Below are 24,838 nucleotides of genomic sequence, written 5' to 3'. Positions count from 1 at the left end.
CCTTTGTCTCTCGTCCAGAGGTGCTAAATAACACTTTAAACCGAATTTAGGACAGTTCTCCAAAATTACTTTGCAATGCAGATATAGAGGCAGGGATGGATGCAGGAACGGGGTCACAGGTGCAACTAAAGGGAGTAGGAGGGAGGTTTCTCAAAAACTGAGAGAATTGGTCATTCAGCGAATAGGATATTTTGCTCCAATGTGAATTGCTTTTAGCACCTGCTGACCCAGAGCCCAGTCCTGGTCAGGTAGGGGGAGGTTGAGTCAAAGGCGTGTCACTACACTGTACATGATAAAATAAAGGTGTGTCTTTCTTGGTTAAAGTTTTCTTTTTAAGTTAAGAGATTTTAAAATAGGGTACGGGGAGGAGCTAGAAGGAACAAGTTACTGGAAGTTGACCTCAGCAAGAAGGTGGTACACCAGGCTCAAAGCATAGGCAAGGGACTTACCACAAGTTTCTGTGGCCTTAAGGGATCCTGAGATCAGATGTGGAATTTTAAGTTTTCCTTTTCCATGTCACAATACCCTTATGATATCTTCAAATCCTCCTACAGATGGCCACGGACACACCAGTCCTGTGTCAGTGATTCCTTAGGTATTGTCAACAAAAGTTCACAGCCACCAATCTAATGTCAACAGGAAGCCCCAATCTGGAGTAAGGAAACAGGAGAAACTTTATTCAGAGGAACAGTTAGCAAACTAGGGAAACACAGTCTCAGGTAGAAACTCAGGAGACAAAGGGGAGGCCACCTTTTATAAAGAAAGTTCCCGCCCTAGTACACAACTGGTCCATTTTTATGCAAATCATAAATCCAAATCTGCAGTCTGATTGGTCCAAATAGTGCTGTCCTGATTGGTTGGCTTCACGTGTTGATTGGAGTCGCTCTGATTCGTCTGTATAGATAGATGCAAATGAAGATATAGCTGCACAGTTCTGATTGGATGTGGTAGGACTCAGCCCCTTGGTTAAAGAGGATTCCAGGAACTCCTTCCTGAGGGTGGGCTCAGAGCGCAGGAATGCAATGCAGGAGGTTGGCAGTTCAGTCTGTGACTTCGTTGAAATACTGTGCAGTGCCTGAGAGGCCTCTGTCAGCAATGGCTGCTAGACTCTGGGCCCAGTTAACCACAAGGAGTCCTTCTTGGCAGCTATATTCCTTCCTGAGGTCCACAGTATGAAGGTGTGGGGCTGGGCAGTGGAGTGGGCTCCTCTCAGCCTTCCCTTGGAGGCCAGGCTAAGCGATGTCAATATTGTACCCCAGAGTTCTGGGGGGTGACCAGCAGCAAGCCAGCAGAGATCCATGGCGAGCCAGAGCTGCTACTGGGGCTGCTGGACGAGAACGTCCCCTCCCCCAAATATTCCGAGGAAGAGAACCTGTGGGGAAGGGGGCGCAGGGAAGACGGCTCTCTGGGCAGCAGGCTTCTCTTCCCTGGTCCCCACTTTCTCTGCCTCCGCAAGCTTCTGTCTCGCAGAGCAGGTTGGGCTCCTCAGACCCGGAATGAAGCTCATGGTACTCGGTCAGGGTCCACTATGTGCCAGGAACTTCTGAGGTTACCACAGTCCACCAAATAGACCAGCAAATAGTCACCCGAAGTACACGGGTCAATGCTGCGGTGAGCGAGGGAGCGGGGTGACACCTCAGGATGCGCCAGGGTCCTGGCAGCCACTCCCGCCCGCCCACCCACGACCGTGGCCCGCGCCGTCCTGCCTGCAGCCCCCGCTCCACCTCTGGGGACCCGCTCCTCACCTACGCCCTCCCTGGGGCCTGGGTCACGGTTGGTTTAAGAGACGCGCCCTCTGAGAGGCGGTGCCGTTTCATCCTCACCTGGCGCAGAGGATGCGCTCAGTGAATGTTGGATGCGAGAATGGATGGTTGGATGCGTACACGCGGGCGCGCGTACCCGAAACTGGCCACCGGGCGGGTCCGGGCGCCCGGCCCCTCCTGACAGCTTCGCGTGGTCGCGAGTTGAGGCTCTGAGGACCCGGCGTCCCCCGGGAAGCCGGGGGCCCGCCCCACCCCCGGCCAGAGCCGCGGCGCCCTCTGGGAAGTGTAGTGTGCGCCTGCGCCCGGGGGGCCGCCGAGGCCGGGGGTCTCCGGGCGGAAGCGGGACCACCCGTCCCGGGTTGCGAGGCGCAGGGCGGGCCCGGGCGCGGTCATCCCCGCGCGTCCCGCGCACCCGCGCCTCCGGCCCCGCCTCCTGCCGCACTGACCTCCGCTGGAGCGGCGCGCGAGGGTCTCGCCGCAGCCTGCGGGCGGGGCAGCAGGCGCTCGGGACCGCGCCGGAAGCTGGGAGCCGAGACTGCGCCCGGGATGGCGCGCCAGGTAAGCGAGCCGGCGCACGGCCGTCAGCCAGGGACAAGGAGGGGACACACGACCGGGCGGGCCTGCACGGTGGGGCAAGGCGCGGTGCTCGGGGGCGAGGGCAGAGCCCGGGACCCGCCAACTTCGAGATCGGGGTGTGCGGGGTCGGGCTCGCCGGGTGCCCAAGATTTCGTGCGGAGAGTCCAGTACTCGCGCGACCCCTCCCCACTTCCTGCCACCGGTACACACGCACAAGGAACCTCTCTTCGTCTTTGGAAACTCGGTCCTCTCGGTAAAGCATCACCCTCCCTCGGTTTGGCTTCTTTTAATGAATGATAAGTTATCCTGGGAGCGGTGGGCGTGAAGGCCTCAGGAGAATTAATAAATCTGATTCTTTTATGCTTGGTAGGATCCTGGACCCCCCTCCCCCCGCCGGGGTGGGAGGGAGACATGGAACTAGGTCCATGCCCACCACTTCCAGGTTTTATCCTCTATGTAAAGGTGTGTAGCTCCGAGAGGTGAAGGGAGAGCCCCATCCGTAGCCTGGGCACAGTTGGACGAGTTGTTTTCAGGGCTGTGAAGATGCTAGGAAAACCCCATGATACCAGTGGGGAGTTGCCACATGTTCTTCTGGGAGCCAGTTCTGTAACTGGGGTGGCTCATGCGCTTGGGCCAACCTCAGGCAACAGTACACTTCATGGTTGGGGGAGAAGGGGTTGGGGCATGCTGTGGCCAGGCCAGAGCAGTCACTGCCAGGACCTTGGTGTCCTTAATGCCCCACACACCCTTGGGAGGAAGGAGCAGCCAGGTAAGTTGGGCGTCATGGGAGCTGGGGCAGCCTCCCTTGCAGCCCTGGCTGTCCAGTTAAGCAGCCCAAGAACACCCTTGTTCAGATTGCCTACTGGCCCCATGCTAGGGCCTCCTCATCCCACAGTTTCCTTATTTATAAAATGAGAGGTTGGACCACTGATCTTTCAGATATGAAGTTCTGGGGTGGGCAGAGGGTATGTAGCTTCATGGAGCAGGTGGCCAGGAGTGGCCCTGGGGAGCAGTCGGGCACAATCAGATGGAGAGGAACAGGGAGAGCCTCCTGTCTTCCTGTCCAGTCTGATCCCCGAAAGCCCAGGGGCATGTGAGCACAACCCACAGGTGGGGGGACGCAGGGTGCAAGGTCTGATCTGAGAGCCCAAACCGGAGGCATGCTGGGAGAATGGGTCTAGGCTGGGAAGGACCAAGGCAAGATGGACAGGTCCCATGGCCATTGAAGCTGCAGTTTTCATGCTGGGCTAGTGGCACGGAATGAGTGTTTTAGGAGGACCAGCGTGGCAGCTGTGAATCAGGAGGCTGCACTGTTACAGCAATTCTGGATCAGCCCAGAAAGCTTTTCTGCTGTTGGTTGAGGGAGAGTGGCCTGAGAGCTACAAAGAGGGTGAAATAGCAGCCGGGAAGGACAGTGGGCCCAGATTTCAAGCCAGTGGTGGGCTTCCCTCTCCTGAAGGTGAGTGTTGGTGGCCTGTGTGCTTTCACACTCATGGTTGCTCACTCCATCACACACACTCCTCACCCTTCCTCTGCTTTTTCTGGGCAGAGGGAGGCTACTGACAGAACCACCTACCCTGGCCACAGTCGGTTTTCATTCCTATTTTATAAGAGCTTTGTCATAGAAGAGTTTGTCTAGAGGCTGAGATGGTGAAAGGCCTGGAAACCATGTCTTCCAGGTGTCTAGAAGAGCTGGGTATATTTAGCCAGGAGATAAAGAGGCACTAGGGTCAGGAAGAGTGTGTGGGGAAGAGCCCATTCTGTGTAGCTGCAGATGGCAGGCTGTGACCTGCAGGGACGTTAGGCAGACAGAGTTGGCTGCAGTAATACTAATCGTAGCACTTACTACATCCCAGTATTTGTTCCAGGTACTTGTTCTGTGTTAGTTTGTTTAGTCTTCACAGCATCCCTGTGATGTAAGTTATTCGGATCCCACTTTTATAGATGAGTTTGGTGAGGTTCCATAGCTAACATGAAGCAAAGCAGGACTTGGAATTCTGAGGTCAAGCCCCAACCCCTGTGCTCTAACCCTGTCTGTGTGGCCAGAACTTCTTAACTGCCGAGCAGGCCAGCGAGAGGACCAGCTTCTGGGAATGTGGTAGGCACCCACCCATTCCTGAAGGCACTGCCGTAGAAGTTGTATAGCCACCCTGTTCGGGTGGAAGTCAGCATGAGACGTTCACTGCTTCTTAAAGGTCCACAGCACTTGTGTGCTTTCTCGTTCACAGACATATTATATTGGACAGCTGGCCCTGGGGAGAGGAGAGGGGCTGAGCCTGTTTCAAGGGCCTGTTCACCAGCATGTTTTTCATTTCCAGGAGGACCAGGCAGATTCTGCCCAGTCTCTAGCCTGTGACTAGACTGCAGTGTCAGAAACAAGGGAAGTTTGAAAATGTCAGTTTCTGGGCCCTGAAAGCCCTGAAAACTTAACCATGATTTAGTAGATCTAGGATGAGGTAGAAAATCAGTCCTAATGAAAAGGGAACTTTGAACCTCTGGGCCCTTTTATTTTCTTTTCTCAGTTAGGTTGTAAATAGCTCGTGATGGGAGAAGCTGAGGATACAGAGTAGTTTTCACCTGGTTTACTAAATGAAGGTTCTGTCTGCTGACTTGAACGAGCTTTCCAGCAGAACTGCCCCTGGCTCTGCTGGGTCCTCACTCCCCTGTTCCGGGCTCCAGCCCGGGCCATGCAGTTTAGCCGTGACTACAGAGCATTTCCTGTGCTCAGGACTCTTCCCCCTCTCCCCATCACCACCTTAAACAAATCTGTTTAAACATCCAGCTTTTATTAAGAGGTTATTGGGGATGGTAATGTCTGAAACAGATACCCCCATGTTTAGCCCTGTAGACTTTACTGGGTAACAATCATTTTTAAAAATTGGATGTTAGATGCTTGGTTTCTTAAGATTTACGGTCTTATTGGTTGTAGTCAGAGTCAAGCACGGTAGAAGGGCCACCCAAATCTCAATCCAAAGGCCTGAGCCCTAGACTTGGCATGAGGCTATCTAGACTCTGCCAGCTTGGCGCTCTGCTTCAGCCCCCCTCACTTCAGACCCTTCACCCCTCGCACAGGATAAGTGTTGGAGCAGCATAGGGCCGTTTTGTTAATCAAAGGAGAGATCTGAAGTGCCCCCAAAATGTGTAAAGATCACACATCTGCTGTTCTGTGGGCCCCTTGAGAGCAGAGCCTGTGTGTGACACATCTCACTCAGCATCCGGCAGAGTGCCTTCAACCTGTGGGTGTTAAAGTTAGAGGAGGGAGCGGGGAGAGGCTGGCTGGCTGGGTGGCCGGTGCACCTGGTACCCATATAACGGTGTGTCAGGGACACTGTCCTTGGGGAGAGCAGCCCCGTGCCCACGATCCCCAGCTCTCCTCATCAGATTGGGACGTGTCAGACTGGCCACCGTTCACAGCATGGCCTGTTTCATAGAGAGGGGGGCAGCTCATATCCCTGGTCCAGGAAGTGGCCAGGTAGACCATCCAGAGTTCAGAATATTCGTGCTATCAGCATGTTCTTTCGTCTCTGGCCCTAACTTGGACCTGCTGCGCCAGCTCTGTGTTGAGCTACCAGAGGTGGAGAAGAAATGAGCCTCCAAGGCCATCCCGACTTGCTTCTTCTCACTGGCCTCCTGGGGGTGTGTTTTGGCTGGAGCTCTTATTTTGCAGGTGCAGTACACCCTTAAGTTATGGTTCTCAAGGAGTCAACTAACCAAACTCACAAAGGACAGACAGATAAAGCAGAATATGCCAGTTCCTTAATATACAGTAGTCCCCCCTTATCCGCGGTTTTTCTTTTTGTAGTTTCAGTTACCCAGCTTCTGGTAACCTCAGGCTTGTGACTGCATCACTTCCATCTCTGCCTCTCTTGTCACATGGCCTTCTCTACCCTGTGTGTCCATGTGTCTCTCTTCTTACAAGACGCAAGTCATACTGGGTTACGGACCCACTCTACTCCAGTATGAACTCATTTTAAGTGATTTCGTCTGTAATGACCCTATTTCCAAATAAGGCCACAGGTACTGGGGTGAGGACCTCAGCGTATCTCTTTGGGGACACAGTCGGCTCCCATCACTGTCTCTTGAGCAGATTCCTGCCACTCCTTCGCCGGGCGCTCACCCCTTGCTTGCTGCTTTGCGCTCCCTGGTGACACCTGGCCTCGCTGGGATGGAACCAGCCAACTCCCCTGAGATTGTGCCCACAGGTGTCCATTGCCTTCCATGACCTGGCTGTGCGGTTCTCTGAGGAGGAGTGGCAGCTCCTGGGGGCAGGGCAGAGGGCGCTGTACAGGGACGTGATGCAGGAGAACTACGAGACACTCGTCTCCCTGGGTAAGGAGCTGGCAGCCCTGGGGCCTTTCCAGGGGGGTGTGGCAGGTGCCTGGGCTGCAAAGTGAAAGGGAGGCTGGGTCCAGCACCCGGCGTGGCCAGAGTCGCCCTGGCACCCACCAGGCCTGAGTCTCCATCTACGAAAGGAGCGCCATTTGAAGTGGGATTCCAAGGGCCTCGGCTTCGCCGGGCGCCTCTCTGACCTTTCCTGCCATTGTTGTTTCTATGGACTGCGCTAGGGTTCTGGATACTCTTTGGTGGGGGTGCTAAAACGCTGGCGAACACTGGTGCTCTCCATGGTTCTGATGCTCTGGTTCTTGGGGTTCAGGTGGTCACACGAATACATGCATCAACATGGACGTGCAGGCACTGGGGCTGCCTGCATGGTTGTACTGAGGGGGACAGAGGCGAGCTTCCATTCCAGGGGGACTATCCTTTTCTTTCCCAGGGACAGCTGAGCTGCTCCCCCTCTCTGCTTTCCTATCTCCCACGGAGCCTGGTGGAGCCATGAGTGGGAGCCATGCTGGCGAGGAACGGGAGCCTCCTAGGGAAGGTGCCCCAGGTGAGTCATCTTGGAAGACCAAGGCCAGGCCCCTTTGGGCAGCCTGGGCCCAGGTGTACTCACTCTTGTCCCTTTCACTGTGTGGGCCTCAGCCCACAGCTGTACTCCTCAGAGGACACTGATCTCAGCCCTCCCCACCTCCCCACACTCCCCACCCCTCCCTGACCTTTCACCCTTTGTCCCTCTGGGCTGGGATCCTGGTACACTTGCCCGTTGTGTGATGTGCTCAGAAGAAACCTGGGATCGCCCTTGGGGAATAGCACCTCTTCAGGCCCCCTTCCTGCCAGCACCCCTGCAGAGCCAGCCTGCAGCTCCTGAAGGTGCTGCCACGTGGCCAGCACCCGGAGACCTCAGATGGTGGATGTGGCCCAAGGGCCCAGCCTGGGCGAGGCTGGGACATTAGGGGGTGCCAGGAAAGGCGGAGGGCCCGGACGGTGGGAGAGGATGGCGAGGCAGCCCTCCTTGGTGTCCCCCTCAGAGAAGTGACAGGTGATAGGTGACAAAGTGTAGAAGAGCCCAGTTATCCAGGGTCCCAGCCCCCAGCCCTGGCTGTGCCCGTGGGCAGGTCTGCGGCCTGAGCCCAGGTCCTCTCTCCTGGACATCAGTCTGTCCTTTGCTGCTTCTCCTGTGGTAGGAGGATCATATGAGATGCTGGTGTGAAGACACACACGGAGGTGTGAGTGCTGAGCAGGTGTAGGGCGTGGGCGTTCACTGTGTCTCTCCGGCAGGAGGAGCGCCCCAGCACAGCCTGCACCTCACCGCGCTTGTACAGCTGGTAAAGGAGATTCCAGGCTTCCTGTTTGGGGAAGTCAGCCCCGAGAGCCGGGGAGCCAGCCTGGACGGAGAGCGGGTGAGCCCCGAGGGTAAGTCGGACAGTGGGGTGTCCTCTCTGCCGTCCACAGGGTGAAGTTCAAGCTGTGGGCCGTACTGTGCACCGTGTGCCTACTCGGCTGCTGCCAGACCTTAGGTAGAGTCACCCCGTTTCACAAACGCCCAGGGGCATGCCTACCCTCGGAGGGCACATCCATAGTTGGTGAGGCAGTGGCTTCCACACCCGTGCGGCCCTTGTCACATTGTGCCCTGCGTGGCTGGTGGGGCCGGTCCCTGTTCTGTAAATGAGGAAGAGGAAGCTGTGCCTCGTCTGGGTGGCCGTTCTTGACAAAGGTGCCCTCTCAGCCTTTGTGCTTCCCGCCTCACCACTCTCCTCTTACCCTCCCCCCGCCCTTCTCAGCTCAGGCCTCACCTCCTTGGGGGACAGGTGGGGTCTGTTCCCACCAGTCCCAGTCTGTAGGGTTCCTTTGAGTCCGCTCAGTTGATGGTAAATAAAACAGAAAGTGGGGGTGGGAGGGATCTTAGAAGACTGTGGCTGTGAATTGACATTTCAGAGACCAGGGGTAACAGCACAGAGCTTACTGACATCCTGGTCATTTTTAGTGGCACACGACAAGGACGGACCAGGATTGGACAGCATTAGGGGCGTTTTACCTGCTTCAGGGCTTAAATGCCAACTTCCGGTGTCCTCTCCCTCCTCCCCGACATCAGCGGTGGCAGTAGAAACTTGCCCGCTCCGAGGCCTGCTCAGCTGCCTTCCGGACACGCCCGTCAGCCAGCCCAGCCTGGCCACCATGTCCAGTGGCAGGTCATCATGCAGTGGTTCACCCGGAGCTAGGGGGCAAGGAAGCCCCCTCCCCATCAGTGAGTGTCACCCAGCGGGGACCAGCCCCCGAGCCCCTTCATTTTCTCTAGGACTCCGTGTCCCCCTTTGCTAAATGGGGACAAGCTCCCTGGGGAGCAGCACAAATGCTCGGTCTCCGTGTGTAGAATAAAGAGGCAGGATGCTCGGTTCCCCGGGCGGCCCCTCAGCAGCCCTGCCTAAGCGGGGGCCGTTCCTAACACGCAGGCCTATCGGCAGGTGACATCCCTGTGCACGTCTGATGTCATTCTCAGACCTACTCATCCAGGCAGTCCTAGAGCAGCAGAGGGCAGGGGTAGCCATGAGAATGTCTCTGGGGTCTCACTTTATTTTTAAAAATTCTTACTATTTTGCATTTGTCTGAATATCTGTGTTTGTTAAAAATATTTTAAGTTAAGATGGAATAAAATTGGCATTCCTGGAAAACATACTTATTTAGCCTATGGTTTCAGGTGTGGTCTGGCACCTTTGCTCTGGGGTTCCACGTGCCCACATTTGAGAAGCATGAGGGAAACATGAGGCCTGCATGTTAAGGCTGTTGGCGTCACTTGCTGAGCCGAAGTCAGAGGCTGGAGTTGGGGGAGGGTCCCAGGTATTTGGAGTGAACAGTGTGGGTATTTACAGTTAACACCAGGAGGACACAGGAAAGGACCCCCCTTCCCCCACCTTACCCAAGAGAGACTCCTGGAGCAAGCCTTGCAGGAGCTGGCTCTGCTACAAGTCCAGGTTCCCACGACTTGGCTGCTCCCCAGGGATTTGGGGCTAGAGAGGCCTGTCCTCGATGGGTACCAGGTGTGGGCAATTCCCCGGGGTCAGGAGCTAGGGCTGGACAGGCCATCCTGTCTCTCCTGCTATAGGAACTGCTAACACACTGAGGCCTGCAGAGGAGGAAGACCCTGGAGCCCCAGGCCGGGAGCACAGCACTCCCGCCTGTAGCCCCGGCAGGAGGAAGAGCCACAGAAAACAGGAGCGAGGGACCTCAGGGGCAGGTGAGAGGCTGCCTTTCCTGAGTGGGGCCTGTCCTGGAGCTGAGCGGGACAGGGAAATGGAGCTGTGTCATGTGCTCTCCCATCTGGGCCTCCTGACAACCTGAAAGGCAGGCGCCATCCCATTTTCATGGGTGGGAAACTTCAGACACCCAGAAAGTCCCGCAGCTGCCTCCATGAGGGCTGCACTGACCTTGGCCAATCATTCAGATCCCACAGGAACCTCTCCTGGGAACAGCCCCTTGCAAGGGCTCATCAACTGCCTGAAGGAAATCCTGGTGCCTGGGCCCCAGCAGCCGGACGCGTCCCCGAGCTTACCACCTCCTGTCCCCAGCCTGGGCGCATCACAGCTAAGCAGGGTGGCGCTGGGGCCTGGGAGCCCACCCTGGGGAGGTGAGTTCCTGGAGACCTGTCTCCTCAGGCCAAGGTTTCTGAAGCCCTGAAACTCACATTGCCTCTCTCTAGCTATTTCCCTATAGATCAACTGTCTTCCCGAAGGATCCTTCCCAACCTGGCTTCTCTAGTATCATCAGGACCATATTCCTGGAGCCAGGTGGCTCTCTGAGAACAGCATTTGGGCAGCGACTAGAAGACAGCTCGAAACAGAGCTTGCCCTGGGTCCTTGTGTGTTCTTTACTCGTCCTAACATGGGACGTCTCGGGAGGAGGTGCTGAGTGTGTGTCACTTCACGCTGACACTAAGTGGGACGCTTAGCGTGGACTTGAAGGACAGGGCAGCCTGGTGGGGGCAGAAACGCGCGTGTCCTGCAGTCCGACACCTGTTAGCTGTGCAGACTGAAAGGCTCCGGAAGCCTTAGAGCCTCAGTTTCCCCATCTGTAAAAGTTCCCACCTAAGGGCTGTGTGAGGCTTAGGTACAGTAATGTGCTTATGTGTATGTTTGCAAAAGGCTTGCTCCTCCTCTAAGGTAAGTCCCGTTTGGGGCTCAGAGAGCCATCTACGAGTAGGCACCCGTCAGCCCACTCCTTCATTTGTACGTGGAGTCGCAGCACGTGTGACTTTATGGTGCGTTTTCACACCTTGCCTCCTTTCTCCGTCCAGTTCTGGGAGGTACGCAGACAGGCGTTTGTAAACCTGCCACCAAGAAGACAGTGGCCTGCGCCAGACTAGATGAGATACCGACGACTCACACCTCCAGATCTCTGACCCGGAACCCTTTTAACTGCTTGCCTGGATTGTCCACTTGTTTGTCACGAAGACTGAGGACACGGGGCTCAGGGTGAAAATGTGTTGCTTTTTCCTGTAGTGAAAACAGAGGCAGCATCTGGGGACTGTCCCCTCCAGGGTCTGCTGAACTGTCTGAAGGACATCCCAACAGCCCGGGACACGCGCCCCAGCCCCTCAGGATCAGGGGACCCACGACTACAGAAGGATCCAGGAGCCTGGAAAAGGAATTCTGGAGGTAAAGGTCACTGGCTGGGCTGGGAGGGCCCTGGACGTCCGCCATCCTTCCTCTGTTCCAAGCAGGCTGTCCGTAACCCTCTATAGTAAGACACTCAGGCCACACATCGGCATGTAGTTCAGAGTAGCCAGGTAGCGGGCGTCTGGCTACGTAAATGGAGCTGGTCACACAGGTGCTTTGTCAGTCTGTGGTAATTGTCCAGTTTGGCTCTTAGAATAGGAGCCAAGAGCCAAGAGATCCAGAGGGAAGGAAGAGATGGTAGGGAGGGAGAAACCGAGAGCAGAAGACAGCTCCAGCCCAGTCGACAGTGAGGGCCTAATTTTGATGTGGGGGTTCTCATCCGTGTCAGGTGGAGTAGTGTTTCCACGCACTAGCTCACCAGTGCTTGGTGGCTTCTCAGAACATTGAGAAAGTCAAATTGAGACAGATGTGCTAGCCTTGGAGGAAAGGCCCTGATTGGGTGCTGTCTGGGGACAGCTGATTTGGCACCCTCAGTAGAAACCTTTGGAGGTACCCCGTAGGGGGTCTGGGCTTGGGATGCAGAGTGTGAGTTGTTCCATCTGTGGGTGACTGAGCAGTGATTCTCTCAGAGCGGAGACTGCCGTGGAGATCAGGGGCCATGAAAGCCCCGTCCTAACCCTGTAACGGCCTCATGGAGGGCTTCCCACAGGGCCCAGACCCCTCCAGACATCTCCGCCCTGCCCTGGTCCTGGTGCTGTGGTGAAGATGGAGGATGGCTGGGCCCAGAGCCCCCCAGTGCCTGCATCCTGTCAGCTCGGCAAACGGACCCACAGCCCCTCTCCCACCGGCAGCCTGGGGGGTGACGGAGACACCAGTGGGGTCCGAATGCCCAGCTGGGGCCCCACAGCTCAAGGTGAGGCCTGGGTATCTGCCTGAGTCCTGATGGGGTTCCCAGCCCGGTGACAAGGTTCTGTCCACCCACAGGGGAAGGCCCTGGCCGTTCTCAAGCAATGAATCCCCTCCTTTAATCCACGTCCTCCTTAATTCAGCCTTTGCCCCAGAAGGCTTCCACTGTAAGGACCTTCATTTGCAGAGATTTCCTAACTGTCAGGGAGCTGGCTACTGCATATGTGGATCGCTCCACCCCACCCCAGAGCCTGGGGGTACCGTTCATGTCGTTCCCTCTGTAGCAACAGAGCAGACCAAAGTCCCCCACAGAAGGGTGTCCTGCGTGACAGGCTCCCACACCTGGTGGAGGATTCATCACCCCTGCAGAGGGCGGGCAGGACAGCCAGCCTGGGGCCAGGCCGGGGCACCTGCCAGAGGTGGTGATAGGGCCATCTCCCCTGTCCCAGCCGGCAGTGCCTCGAGCTCACCTCTGGAAGCCCTGGAGGCCTGTCTGAAGGGCATTCCCCTGAGTGGGTCGTTACCTCCCCAGCCGCTGGCCACCTCTTGGTTCCGGAGCCCCCAGCTTGGAGACCCCGGGTCTCAGAGACCCGAGCTGCAGCCCCGCGGATCACGCAGTCAAGGTAGACGGGCCGTGGGCCGTGGGCTGGGGGTGGCGTCTGTCCCAGCTCACAGCGGGGGGTAGAAAGCTCTGTTCTGTCCCCCTCGCCTCATCCTGGGCCTCTTGCAGCTCATGTTCTCCTTACCCCCCCCCCGCCCCAACCCTCCCCCTCTTTTATGCCTGCCCCTAAACAGCTCCGAATTTGGTGGAGGCCTCTTAAACTCTCCCGGCCCACTGCCTTCTCTCAGAGCTCTTACTCTCTAGCCGCCCCCCCCCGACCAATGGCGGGGTTCCTGTGGATTACTATGCTGTGGTAATTTTAATCAGCACTGTGAGCACCCTCACCGAAATGGGAGACCCCCATGGGAGATCCCTTGGGGCAGGACTCCTGGGCACCTGCCCACAGCTCAGGGCCCAAGGGGCCTCTTCTCCTGTGGCTTTCCCATGATTCCAGCTGTGCTGTTTCCTGCAGAAGTGACCGTGGGGCCTCTTCTGGCTCTGGGCCTGCAGGGCTTTGTGAGAGACAGCCCTGCCCTCCCTCCAGGACCCCATGGCACCCCCACCAGCTTCTCCTCGTCCAGCAGTACTGATGGGGACCTAGATTTCCAGAGCCCTGAGGGCAGCCAGGGGCGCTGGCGTGGAAAAGGTGAGCTGGCCGGCCTGAGCCTGGGGGTCGATCCTAAGGAAGGATAGGAGGAACCCCCGCCACTGTCAAGTCCCACCCACCCGAGTGTGGCCTGCTCAGCGCTGGCTGCAGAGCTGGGGTGCCCAAGCAGAAGAGACATGGGACTTGTTTTTTTTGGGGGGGCGGGGGGTCTGTTTTAGCGAGTTGGCTCAGAAGGGGCAGGACAACATTTAAGATCTCTTAAAAAATGAAAAGGGTCCCCTTTAGCTTCAAATTGTTCCTTATCCCAGCCACAAAGAAGTAAGTGCCTGTGGTATCAGACTTACCTGTGACTGAAGAAAAAGCATCATGAGGTTCATGCAGGACCACTTTAAAGAGTGCATGTGGCGACCTGTGTCTCCCCAGGGAGAGGTGTCCATGGTGAGCTGTCACCTCTTTGGAAATGTGCAGGGGTTTCCAGTGTCCCTCTCAACCTTTTTTTCCCTCCTGAATAATCCAAGTGCTGTTGGTCTGCCTTGTCCGCAGACCCCGGCCCCCAGGGCTCCCCTCTGTATCCTGGCCTCGTCCATTAACAGTGGAAAGGCCTAGAGCTCAGCCGGGACTCTGCACGGGCCAGTCGGGGCCCACAGGACAGGACTGGGGCCCTTCTGTGTGCATGCGGCCTGCATCCCTGCACCCTACCAGCGCTCAACCACTTGCTGTGGGAGCTCTTTCCTCCTAAAAGGCAGCCTGTTTCTTAATGTTTAGTCTTGCACAGGTAATGCAGTCATGTGGTCTTGTTCTAAAGCCACAAAAGGTTGTCAGAGTGGTGACGTCTGCCTCCTTCCCCTGCCCTCTAGCACCTGTTGTCCTCGCTGAGTTCTTTCCCCTTCAGAGACATTCTGCGTGTGGCCAAGCTTCCTGTTCGCTCACAAACGGTAGCGTTCTACACACGGCTTCTCCACCACGTTTTCTACCCTAACACTTACCTTTGGCATCTTCCTGTATTTTGTCTGGATACTCCTTGCACACTAGCAGCTCTCCCTGCTTTTCAGCAGCTGCATGGTCTTGTGTGGGAGGCGTCAGCACGTTTCTTTTCCACGCAGCCTCTGCTGACAGAACTTGTTTTCTAAGTAGCCCACACTGTGGATTTCATACCGCCTTTTAGAAGCTTCCAGCCCAGCTCCCTCTGTTGCCCTAGAACTCAGCAGTGTCCCGTGGGGAAGCCCGCATTGGGGGTTCTGATAATTGTCACTAGGCCGTTGCAGCCCCACGTGACAGCCAGATATCTGGTGGTTTCTCTTCTCGCTCTGCCTGATCTGGCATCAGCTAACACCCTCAGGAAAGATCACGGCGAAAGCTGTCAGCTCACATAGAGGAGCTCGTCCCTCTCTAGAATGTCAGCTCACCTGGTTCCCGTTGCTTCCATAGCTCTCTGTCACTAGCAACATGATTTTTGCAATTTGTTTGGTTTTTCTTCCTAATTGAACGGCATTAGTGTTGGTCTTCTTCAACCCACCCCATCATGCCCAGAGTCGTGGGCGCCTTGAGTGTATCCCCTCTTGGAGTAGTGAGGGCAGCCCAGCGACGTTCCATCCCCAGAGCCGTCCTGGGGGCGAGGCCGGGTGGCGGCGCCCCTCACAAGGGTGGAGCTGGTTGTCCTGCCAGCATGCCTGCGGCCAGTCTTTCTCACCGCTGACCAGGCTTCCATGCAGGCGGCTGAGACAGGTTGGCCCAGCGTGAGCAGGGCCGCCCCCAGCCAGGACTGATACGTGCTTGGGGCCAGGTCTCTGTCCAGGTGCCCCGAACTGCTGTGACAGTGCCTCCTCCTATGGGCCCAGCTGCCCTGGACACAGGGCACAGGCACGGCCCCGAGGGTTCACAGAGACCAACCTCTGACCGTCTAAGATTGCGAATATTGGGTTTTCACAGGAGGCCCCGTGGGAAGTTCCCCACTCCAGGGCCTGGAGAACTGTCTCCGAGAGATACCTGTGCCCAGGTCACAGCCTGCCTGGTCCTGGTCCTCGGCAGGGGACAGGGTGCCACGGAGAGCAGAGCCCAAAAACTGGACGGCAGACAAGGAAGGTAAAGTACAGCTGCCCAGGTGTCTGGGAGTAGGAAAGGCACTCGTGAGCTGGTGCCCCGGGCACTGCCTCTCCCAGCCCCGGGCGGGCTCACATCCACCCTGAGATGACAAGATGCCCTGTAAACAACCCAGGCAGAGCAGTGGGTGGAATCAGGGCAGGGCCCTCTGCTGCTCGAGTCCAGACCTGAGCGACGACCTTGGCAGTGGAGTGTCTTTTGATCCTGGCTATATCAGCCCCATGTGCCTCGCTGTCTGGCACAGTGGCTGAGCTGTGGGGCTCCCAGGAGTCTAGGCTGCTGGATCTGAAGAGATCCTGGGGGGTATGGGGGCCTCTGGGAGCATCTGCAGGGCTGGAGTGTGTCCCACACCCGGAGCTCATGTGCCCGAGCATCCACGATGGCAGAGTTGTTCTCTGTCCACTGACTTCTTTCCTCAGCACCAACAGGGCCCTGCAGGGCTGACAGGCCTCTTGACCTCTCATTCAAACAGGACGGAGGGGCGAGGCCTGTGAACCAGTCCATCTGGGACGGCGTGGGGGGGACGTGCCCACCAGGAGCCTGCGGCCGGCCAGCCCCCAAGTGCTCGCCTCTAGCAGTGTCCCTGCCTGCTGCCAGCAAGGGCTCAGGGACCCTGTGGCCACCAGGCCAGGCCCGTGGAGATGGCTCCAGGAAGGTGAGCGGACGTCTGCCCCCTGCACTTCTGACATGTTTTCCCTCCAAATAAAGTCTCTGATGAGGGAATCGATTTTCCCATCCCTCTCCTCCCCTGCCTTACGCCCATTGCCCAGACTGCCAACTGGAGCACTTGACCTGTGTGCCACTCTGCTAGCTGCACAGGCACGTTCCCCAAAGACTGCTGCCAGGGCACTCGGAGGTGTGCTAAAAGCAGACAAAGTGGCCCAAAGTGCTAAAAGTGTACTGTTTTTACCTGGCCACTGGGTGTCTCCAGGGGAGAGACTGGTTGTTTATTATAGGGGGTACCTGGGCGTGAAGAGGGAGTCCTGCTGCTGCGATTGCCACTTAGTTTAACTCACAGCAGAATTCCTTCCTGGACCTGCTCAAGTCGTGGTAGGCTCGGACTTCTGTGAATAGATATTGCATTTCTAGGACTCCCTCCCTCCAGGTGAGAGCGTGGGGCCTCCTATGGCCAGACCTGAGTTTCTGCTCTTGGACGGCTGGTCCTGAGTGAGTGCGAGGAGGAGGGGCTCCCCGGCTCCTAAGACCCGGGGCCTGGCTAGAACCCACTACTAAGGCTTTCAGGGCCTGGAGACTTCTGGAAAGTTCCCCAGCTGGCTTTCCAGAGGGGCTGGGGACCTGGCCAGGCTCTGGCTTCACTTCTCTCCACCGTTCGTAGCCAGAGAGGAAGCGGCTCAGGTCCACCAGAGCTTGTCTAGGGCCACTGGCTGGGCTGGAAGGGGCCCAGGTCTGCGTGCCTGTTACTTAAGGCAGAGGGTCCACTTGCCCGTCATCAGGCTGACAGACAGGAGGTCCTTTTGTTGTCATTTGCCCAGGTGCAGCCACTATGCCCTCCCCACTCCACTGCCTGGAGAACTCTCTGAAAGGGATCTTGCCGGGGAGGCCCCTGCGCTTTGCCTGCCTGGCCAGCCCCAGCCCCGGCCCCAGCCCCAGTTCTGGCTCCAGCTCCAGCTCCAGCTTTAGCAGCTCAGAAGAAGACCTGAGGCTGGAGCCTAAGCTCTGGCAGGCGTTTCTGCAGGGTAAGCTTGTGGGGAGACAAGAAGGCAGGGAGCTCTGCCCCGGGCGGGGGCCTTGGCCCTGACACCAGCTTTGTTTGTGACGCAGAGAGGGACCCTCTTCCCAGCAGCAAGGGTCCTGGCCCTCCGTCCCCACGCTCTGGTGGCACCCCCGCTGGCAGCAGCACTGGTGAAGGCCCAGGGAAAGCAGAGCCCAGGGACCACTTCAGCCTCAGTGCAGGTGAGCCTGGGTCTCCGGAGAGGGGCATGTCCCCGGGGGCCACAAGTCCAGAGACTCAGTTCTCTGAGTCCTACCAGTCACTTTGCCTGACTTGCCAGAAAGTTCTCTACTCTTGTCATGCTTAAGTTCCTCGTGCAATGAGCTGTGCCCCGGAGAGACAGTGGGGCTATTGAGGTGAACGGGGCCCTAAGGGTGTTCATTAGAAAGCCTGGCAATAAACTCAATATGCATACGTTACAATGTTACGTATGATGTGTACACATTACACACGGTAATAATGTATATACTTGTATATACTGTTGTGTCGGCCCAGCCTATCCACAGTGATGAGTGAGACTCAGCTAGGAATGCCTGAGGCACTCACCCGGCCCTATTTCTGAGGGAGCCTCACAGACATTTCCTCACCTTGCCATTGTTTTGGCTGGGCCAGCCCTGTGGCTCTTTTTATAATCACAGGACGCACTTCAGCAAAAACCATCAGGGAACTTTGAGAAACAGGATTTGTTACTCATAGTTCCTGGAGGGCAGGGCAGGCTCGCTGTGGCTTGTAGAGAGAGAGAAAGCTCTGTCTTTCTTAGGGTTGAAGGCGGAGTGTCTAGGGTTTGGTGGCTTCACTCTTTATTGGGTAATTTAAAGCACAAGAGTGGGAATTAGGGCACAGGGAAGGGAGAAGCGGGGTCACTTGAGCGGTCAGTTATCTAGTTCACCGAGGGCTTTCTGAAAGAGGGACGTTCATGGGGAAGAGGGGACAGCCTGGTTCTTTATCTGGTTGTTTTGCTAGTACCTGGGTCATACAGCAGGCAATTCGTTTCTCTAAGACGATGTCTTTTGAAATGGATGCCTCAGCAACCCAAAGCTTAAATGTCGGCTGCTTTCCTGCCAGCCTCACACGCGCAATCGGAAAGCTGAATGTCAGGGACGTACACTACATGTACATATATGTATGTGTATATAATGATCATAATATACATTTTAAAATTTGGCAATAAACAAAACAGCGTCAAAAGTGAGATTCCTCCACCTGGGAGAACTGAGAGGTTGTCTTGTCGAGAAAGCTGGAAACGCTGCCCGCTCTCGCAGGCCACCTCGCTTTTCAGTCCAAGCCTGACCCAGTGCTCGACCCGGCAGGAAAAGCGGAGGAGAAGATGGAGGGCATGTCCCAGTCGCCCCGGAGAGATGCGTGCGTGGAGACCCCAGGCCGGCCTGGCCTGGGCACCACCCAAGGAGGTAGGGGTGGGGTGATCGGGCGGCGAAGGCGGCTCCCCGTGAACTCAGGCAGGTAGCCCCATGCTGACCTCACCTCTGTACAGGCCCAGGCTGTCCTCAGCGTCCTCACTGTCTGGCGAGGCTGGGCTGGCAGGAAGGCAGAGTGGGCCGGCATGGCCATGCAGTCTCCCATGGCCCACAGGGCACCCCTGGCACAGCCCTGGAGGAGCCTCACTGTGGGGGGACCTGCAGATCTTGGCCCTCTCCACCCGCTGTCCCGGGCCCCACCCCCAGTAGAGCCAGAGGCGTCATGCCTCCAGATAATCCAGTCCCCTTGTCACACAGCCTCCAACAGGCTATTTGACCAGAGTTGGGCTACCTGACGGGCCAAGTGTATCCACCTGGCATCTCATTCAACCATTATTTGAAAGTCGGAAGTTTGATATTTTTTAGGTCATGTCCAAATATCCCCATGTCAGAAGGGCTCTATCAAAACAATATGCGTCTACACCCCAAGCACCCTGTGCTTTCTGCAGAGGCAGTTGGGAGTCCCGGCCCTGCCCTGCGGCCGGAGAAAGGGCCCAGGCTGGGGCCCTGCCAGCCTCCTGGATCCGAACCTGGGCCCCCAGCCTGGAAGCCCAGGGTGAGTGAAGAATCCGGGGGCCTGGGCCCTGGACACGGAGGACCAAGTGATTCAGGTGAGCTGGGGGCTCCCCCACCCCCTCAAGTGATCAGGAGCCGTGCAGGCACAGGGCCGAGCAGGGGATCAGCAGGTGTACAGCCGCCCACCCCCCTTCCCGCTGGTCAGCCCCTTCCCGCAGAGCAGCCTGGCCAGCAGCCCAGGTCACAGCTGGGGGAACGTTTTTCTTAACCTTCTGCATTTGTTTGGGTCAGAGGCAGGAAGAGTCTCACCTTGAACTCAACTTCAGGTTGCTTTTTTCAGTTCAGTGTTTTCTTACAGAAATAGCTGGCTTTTTCATAAAAGCACAGATACCTTTTAGAGGCAAAACAGATATTGAGACTCGTACCAGAATAGATATACCCAGAACCAACACTTGGAGTCTGAGAGGTATTTAGGGAATAGATGAGGAAACTGAGGTCGTCACAGGGAGTGACCTGGCCACGGGCATCCCGAGTGATGGGAGATGTTCCACATCACACCTGACGCCGAGGAAGCTCCTCTCTAAAGCACTTAGAGACACGGGGAGAGCGTGAGGCTCGGTCTCCCGGCTCACTAGGATGTGCCCCAAGATCCTCGCACTAGACTCAAAGTGGTCTGTGGCGGCTCCATCACTGGCTCGCAGGTTGGGCTTCGCTCAAGGTGCAGCTGTGTCTTTAAGCGCTGCTCTGGCCCGAGGCTGGCAGGCCTGTGCCTCTCCCTCACATAGAAGGATACCTGTGACAGTGGCAGTATTGCTCACCCTTAGCTCAGATCCTTCTTCAAGAACTTGACCAGGCAGCAGTGGTGTCCTTCGGCCACTCCAGTCTGCTTGATACCCTGGAGGTACTGAGAAGAGGCTGGGACTCAAAGGGACAGTGGCAGAGCAGGTCTGCCCCACCAGTCCGAGGTGGTAACAGGGCTTTCTTGTGACGTGTGCCTGGGGTGGTACTGGTTCCAAGGGAATAGGGTGAAGGATTTGGTGATTTTTAAAAAAGTAATTTAAGACTTAAGACCGGATGAATCTGAAACTTCTGAATAGGGAGGGTGAAGGTCAGGAGAGGGGGAACCCTTGTGGTTTGCTTATGACCAATCCCACTGGGTACTGACGTGGACCCTGGTCACCCCCAGGTTGGCCTGGCCCTCCTGGGCCCTCTTTCAGATGCTGCCCATGGCCTTGGCCTCGTGCTGTCTGCTGAGGCTTCTCTAGGCCCTGCCCACTGACTCCCTAGGGCACCGTTACATGCCCTCTGGCACCCTTTGATCCCCAAGGTGGCACAACAAACCCGTTGAGCCTTCTCCTGGAAGGTGGGAAAGCTTGGTTACCATGGAAACCCAATCTGTGGTTTATCCTGTCCGTGAGTTTGGGGACCAGCCAGGAGATGTGGCCAGTTTCGATGTCATGAGCATGTCATAGATAGTCTCAAGCCTGAGTGACTTCCTTCCCCTCGAAGGCCAGGCCCTAGTCGGGCAGGCTGCTAAGTAGGCTATGTCAGGGTACCCCTGAAGGGAGAGAAAGGTGCTGATAGCCTGAGAACTCTCACCCCACATCCCTGCTCTGCTTCTAGCCAGGACCGAAACAAAGCCGCTTCCCAGAGGCCTGCCTGGGCCGCCCCCCGCTGCCGCTGCCCTTCCGGCTTTGCCACCTGCCTCCCCACGGCCACCGTGCCCCTGTGGCAATTCTCTGCAGCAGGAGCTCCACAGCCTCAGTGCCACCCTCTCAGAGAAGTTGGACCAGCTCGCCATGGCCCTGGCAGGTCTGTCTCAGGAAGTGGCTACCATGAGGACACAGGTGCATCGGCTAGGGAGGCGCCCGTGGGGCGCTGGGTCAAAAGGCCAGGCTTCCTGGCCACGGGCCCTCCCCCGGGGACCTCACTGGGCTCCTAACCCTGCTAATAGACACCTGCCCTACCGGAGACAGAAGGGCCCCACTAGGCTGAAACCAAAGATCCTAAGAGGCCAGGCAGAAGGCTGCAGGGCTGGTGGCACCTCAGGCCTCTCCCACGGGACACCCCATCTGGGGCCTCAGTTGTCTCCAGACGCCCACCTGGCAGAACCTTCTGGGTCCGGCTCCAGCCCTTCCCAGCAGCCCCCATACTCGGCATGCAGCCGAGCAATGCTGACTGTGCATCCCCCGCTTGGACACACGGGGGGCCACCAGAGCCCCCCACCCCCTTCAGTGCCTGCTGCCTTTCCCCCCCAGATGGCCTCTCCTGCCACTAGTGCAGACGCAGAGCCACCGGCTGCAGCAGCTGCACCAACCGGGACCCGAAACTGGCCCAAGGATCCAAATGGCCTGTTGGCAGGGGTCCAGAGAGCACTCAAGGTGGAACTGTGGGATGGGGAACATAGGGACCTGAGATGGGGTGCCCCTGACTGCCTTCATCAGCTCAGTCCTGCTAAGAAAGCCCTGCCCCCAGCTGCCACTCCTAGGGGTTGGCCTGCCCCTTTACCTCACTCCAGCCGAACCTTCCCCATTTCTGGGCCATGAAGGTCAGGCCCCCCTTGGCCTGACCGCCCCAGACTCCAGGATGCTGTTTGTTCACGGGGGCCTCCGTTTGGGGTGCATTCCTCAGCCATGCCTCTGCCTCCTTGGCTCAGGTTCCCCTCCCATCTGTCCCACCAGAACTGCCAAAGCTCGCAGGCGGGTGGTGACATACACGCATGTGCACAGCACATGTGCCCAGAGCACCCTGAGCGGCTGCAGAGGCCCCCCGAAAGCCCGTCTCGCTGATACCTGCCCTTCCTGATCTCAGTGCTGAGAGGGTGAGGCTCTCGCCTTCCTGGTAAATACGGGCATAGATTTCATTTGGGGAGAACTCTGCCCCTTGATCTAGGCTGGATTTTCCCATGTGGCTTCTCAAATTAAAGGACTTGGTTGCTGAGGAAAGGTCCTTGGCTCCACAGAAAAGGCTCGGTGGGTCCACAGCAGGACATGGCTGATTGGTTTGTTATCACTACTGGGGACACGATGTTTTAGCTGCCTGCCCTCCCGACACTCGAGAGACCTCAGCAGTCTCCCAAAGGGCTGGGGAAGGCTGGCTACAGGACAGACTTCCCAGGTGACTCTGGGAAAGAGTGGCACACATATTGTTTCCCGGGGCTGCCATAACCAAGTGCCACAGAATGGGCAGCTTAAACAACAGACTCCACTCACAGTTCTGGATGCCGGAAGTCCAAGAGCCAGGTGTCAGCAGGATGGGTACCTGCTGAGGCTGTGAGGGAGTCTGTCCCAGGCCCTCTCCTTGGCTTGTTGGTGGCCATCTTCATGTTCACGTGGCACTCTCCCTGTATGCGTGTCTCAGTGTCCCCTTTGTATAAGGACACCAGTTGTACTGGACTAGGGCCCATCCTAATGCCCTCATTTTAACTTGATGACCTCTTTAAAGACCCTGTCTCCAAATCAGGTCACATTCTGAGGTCCTGGGAGTTAGGGCTTCAACATGAATTTTGGGAGGCACAGTTCAACGCATGACACATGTAAGGGACTGGACCAGTCTTGGTTTCATCTTGGGAGAAGAAAGCATAACCAGGGTGTCTCTAGGCCAGCATGGCTTGCTCTGGGCCCCACTCCTCAGGTGGCATGTGGCGGTATACTGGGCCTGCCACTTACCCACCTCGTTTCCCTCCCCAGGATCAGATCTTTCCCCAAAAACTATGTTCTCACCTGGGTCCTCATTTGATTTGAGGAGTCTTCTGGAACTGTCTGTGGACATGTGTCACCCAAGGAGGACAGGCCTGGCATGGGCTGGCACAGTCATGTCTGCTGTCAGGAAACCTGGGGTGCCAGTGCTGAGGCCCAGCTAACTTGGGGCCCAGAAGGGGCTGGAGCCACGTGACTGCACCAGCAGCACCTTGTGGCTGGTGTGCCTGGTGCACCCCTAAAACTCGGGTCACAGGATACACAGGGCCTGGCCTGTGCTCTCTGTTGCCCCCATGGAAGCAGCAGGATGGAGGGGAGAGGCCAGAGAGACAGACTTGTTACAGCAGGCAGGGTGGGGGGACACATTAAAATGTTTTCAAGTAAGCAGTCTGCACAGCGAGCCGTACTCGATAAAGAATAACAGAAAAGTTCTAGACTTTCCGCTCAAGACCTCAGGGAGATGAGTCCAGCTCCTTTTAAAGCTGTGCAGGGAGCAGCACGACACATCTTAGAGCCAGTAGACAGGGTCGGACACGGACTGGCAGGAGGAAAAGGAAGGCGGGACCTCCCCCTGTGCCTCAGTGCTGGCGGGCAAGGCCCTGGCAGTGAGGAGAGTTCTGTTCACCCCCGCTGGGCGCTCCTTCCATCCTGCCTGGCCAGCCTCCATTTTCTCCTCTCACCCTTTTCAAGAAGGGTAGTGGGAGGTGGTCCGCCATCTACGTTTGGCGTTTTAAGGTTTGGTGGTGTGAATTTCACAAACACCAGCTCTCACGCAAACCCTGTGCAGCAGGCATGAGAACAGATCGTCTCAGTGTAACTTGCTCATGGTTGCACAGCATTTCACTGGCAGAGCCGGGAAGGGCGCTGGACCTTCCATTGTGCTCTGCAGCCCTGATACATTACCTCCCCTGCTGGGCACAACTAACCATCCTGCTATGGTGGACGAAGATACTTGGAGTCAGCCCAGGGCAGGACGTTCAGATCTTTAAAAATAAAAAAAGTGGAAAGTAAGTAATAAAATGAGTGGTAAGAAGCGTCATTCTGCAGCTGTTTGTCCCACGGGTCCACTGGTTGCTTTGCCACACAAAACAAAAATTTTTTTACAATTGTTAACTAAAAAGTTGCCTAGAATCACTGATTTGGTGAAAACTCTGTATGCAGTTTACGACACTGGTAGTGTGTTCACCTACTTTATGAGAAAATGTCACTTTGGTGGGAGAAACTGAGGGACCTTTTTGAACTCAGGAATTCCAGGGGTCTGGAGGTAGGGGACAGAAAAGGCTCTAGCTCTGCCTGTCACCATCCTGGGAAGCAGCCTGGAGGACGGCTTCTGGCAGACCTCCCCTCCTTCCATCAGAGGTCCTCCAAGTGTTCCATCTGCCACCTGCCAGCCTGAGGCCACTGTAAGACAGGAAACAGAAGGTTCCTGTGCAACTGATCGAAATCAGAGTGGACTCTGCACGGTCTCCAGCCCACCCCTGAGGTCTGGAACGAGGGTGGAATGGAAGAGGCCGCAATGGGGGTGGGAGGTGCAGGGACCACAATCCACTGCCTATGACGACACCCCATGATGTCACTTGCTGCCTCCTAAAGGAGCTTGGTTCACTGGCAGACCAGGCGTGAGACCTTTTTGTGTCTTTGTGTTTTAGCTGTGGCTTCTATAAACAGTCTACAGTTGGATTTTATATCTTAATTCAGTTTGACAAAATTATTTGTTCCTCACTTAGAGCCCTTAATCCATTTACACGTAATAAAATTACTGACTTTTGGATTTGAGTATACCTTCTTATTTTGTGCTTATGTTTGTCCCACTTGTTCTGGGGTTTTTCCCTTCTTCCCTGCTTTGGTGTATTGACAGTGTTGGGGGTCTTGTTTGTTTTTAACCATTTTCCCTCGACCGGCTTCCACAAAGAACT

At 56.6% G+C, this 24,838-nt stretch overlaps 1 protein-coding gene and 1 long non-coding RNA gene across 24 annotated transcripts in view; one reads left to right on the top strand and one right to left on the bottom strand.

Moving 5' to 3' along the window:
• LOC109451277 (uncharacterized) overlaps positions 1–1,751 on the bottom strand; it is a 38,593-nt gene extending 36,842 nt beyond the window's left edge. For all 11 annotated transcript variants that reach the window (XR_012490308.1, XR_012490309.1, XR_012490304.1 and 8 more), the window contains exon 1: positions 450–1,751. This is a non-coding gene — a long non-coding RNA (uncharacterized LOC109451277). The remainder of the gene's footprint in view (positions 1–449) is intronic.
• Positions 1,752–24,693, top strand: KRBA1 (KRAB-A domain containing 1). Of its 13 annotated transcripts, none has more exons than XM_074315170.1 (18): positions 1,752–2,321; positions 7,114–7,227; positions 7,956–8,090; positions 8,662–8,922; positions 9,778–9,909; positions 10,117–10,299; positions 11,171–11,326; positions 11,985–12,200; positions 12,643–12,816; positions 13,267–13,440; positions 15,331–15,483; positions 15,974–16,156; positions 16,995–17,198; positions 17,284–17,415; positions 18,496–18,642; positions 19,158–19,319; positions 20,848–21,036; positions 21,483–21,640. In XM_074315170.1, the coding sequence occupies exons 1-18, from the start codon at positions 1,856–1,858 to the stop codon at positions 21,500–21,502; spliced, it is 3,201 nt and encodes a 1,066-aa protein (XP_074171271.1). In that variant the 5' UTR covers positions 1,752–1,855; the 3' UTR covers positions 21,503–21,640. The 13 variants fall into 13 exon arrangements, with proteins under 13 accessions (XP_074171271.1, XP_074171263.1, XP_074171266.1 ...); XM_074315167.1 differs by adding an exon at positions 6,542–6,668 and having other exon boundaries at positions 2,184–2,321; positions 7,962–8,090; positions 20,848–24,693; XM_074315168.1 differs by adding an exon at positions 6,542–6,668 and having other exon boundaries at positions 2,184–2,321; positions 8,770–8,922; positions 20,848–24,693.
• The last annotated feature ends 145 nt before the right edge of the window (positions 24,694–24,838 follow it).

This window comes from Rhinolophus sinicus, linkage group LG11 (assembly GCF_036562045.2).
Source record: "Rhinolophus sinicus isolate RSC01 linkage group LG11, ASM3656204v1, whole genome shotgun sequence".
Lineage (NCBI taxonomy): Eukaryota > Metazoa > Chordata > Mammalia > Chiroptera > Rhinolophidae > Rhinolophus > Rhinolophus sinicus.
Note: the sequence above shows the minus strand (reverse complement) of the source record. Positions and strands in the feature narration are given on the sequence as shown.

Excerpts from the sequence above, each read along its gene's own strand:
- KRBA1 (XM_019739371.2), top strand. The coding sequence starts at position 1,856 with ATGCGAGAATGGATGGTTGGATGCGTACACGCGGGCGCGCGTACCCGA. Across the intron at positions 8,923-9,777 it reads AGGAAGCCCCCTCCCCATCA|GAACTGCTAACACACTGAGG; the intron begins GTGAGTGTCACC and ends CTCCTGCTATAG. Across the intron at positions 15,484-15,973 it reads CTGGACGGCAGACAAGGAAG|GACGGAGGGGCGAGGCCTGT; the intron begins GTAAAGTACAGC and ends TCATTCAAACAG.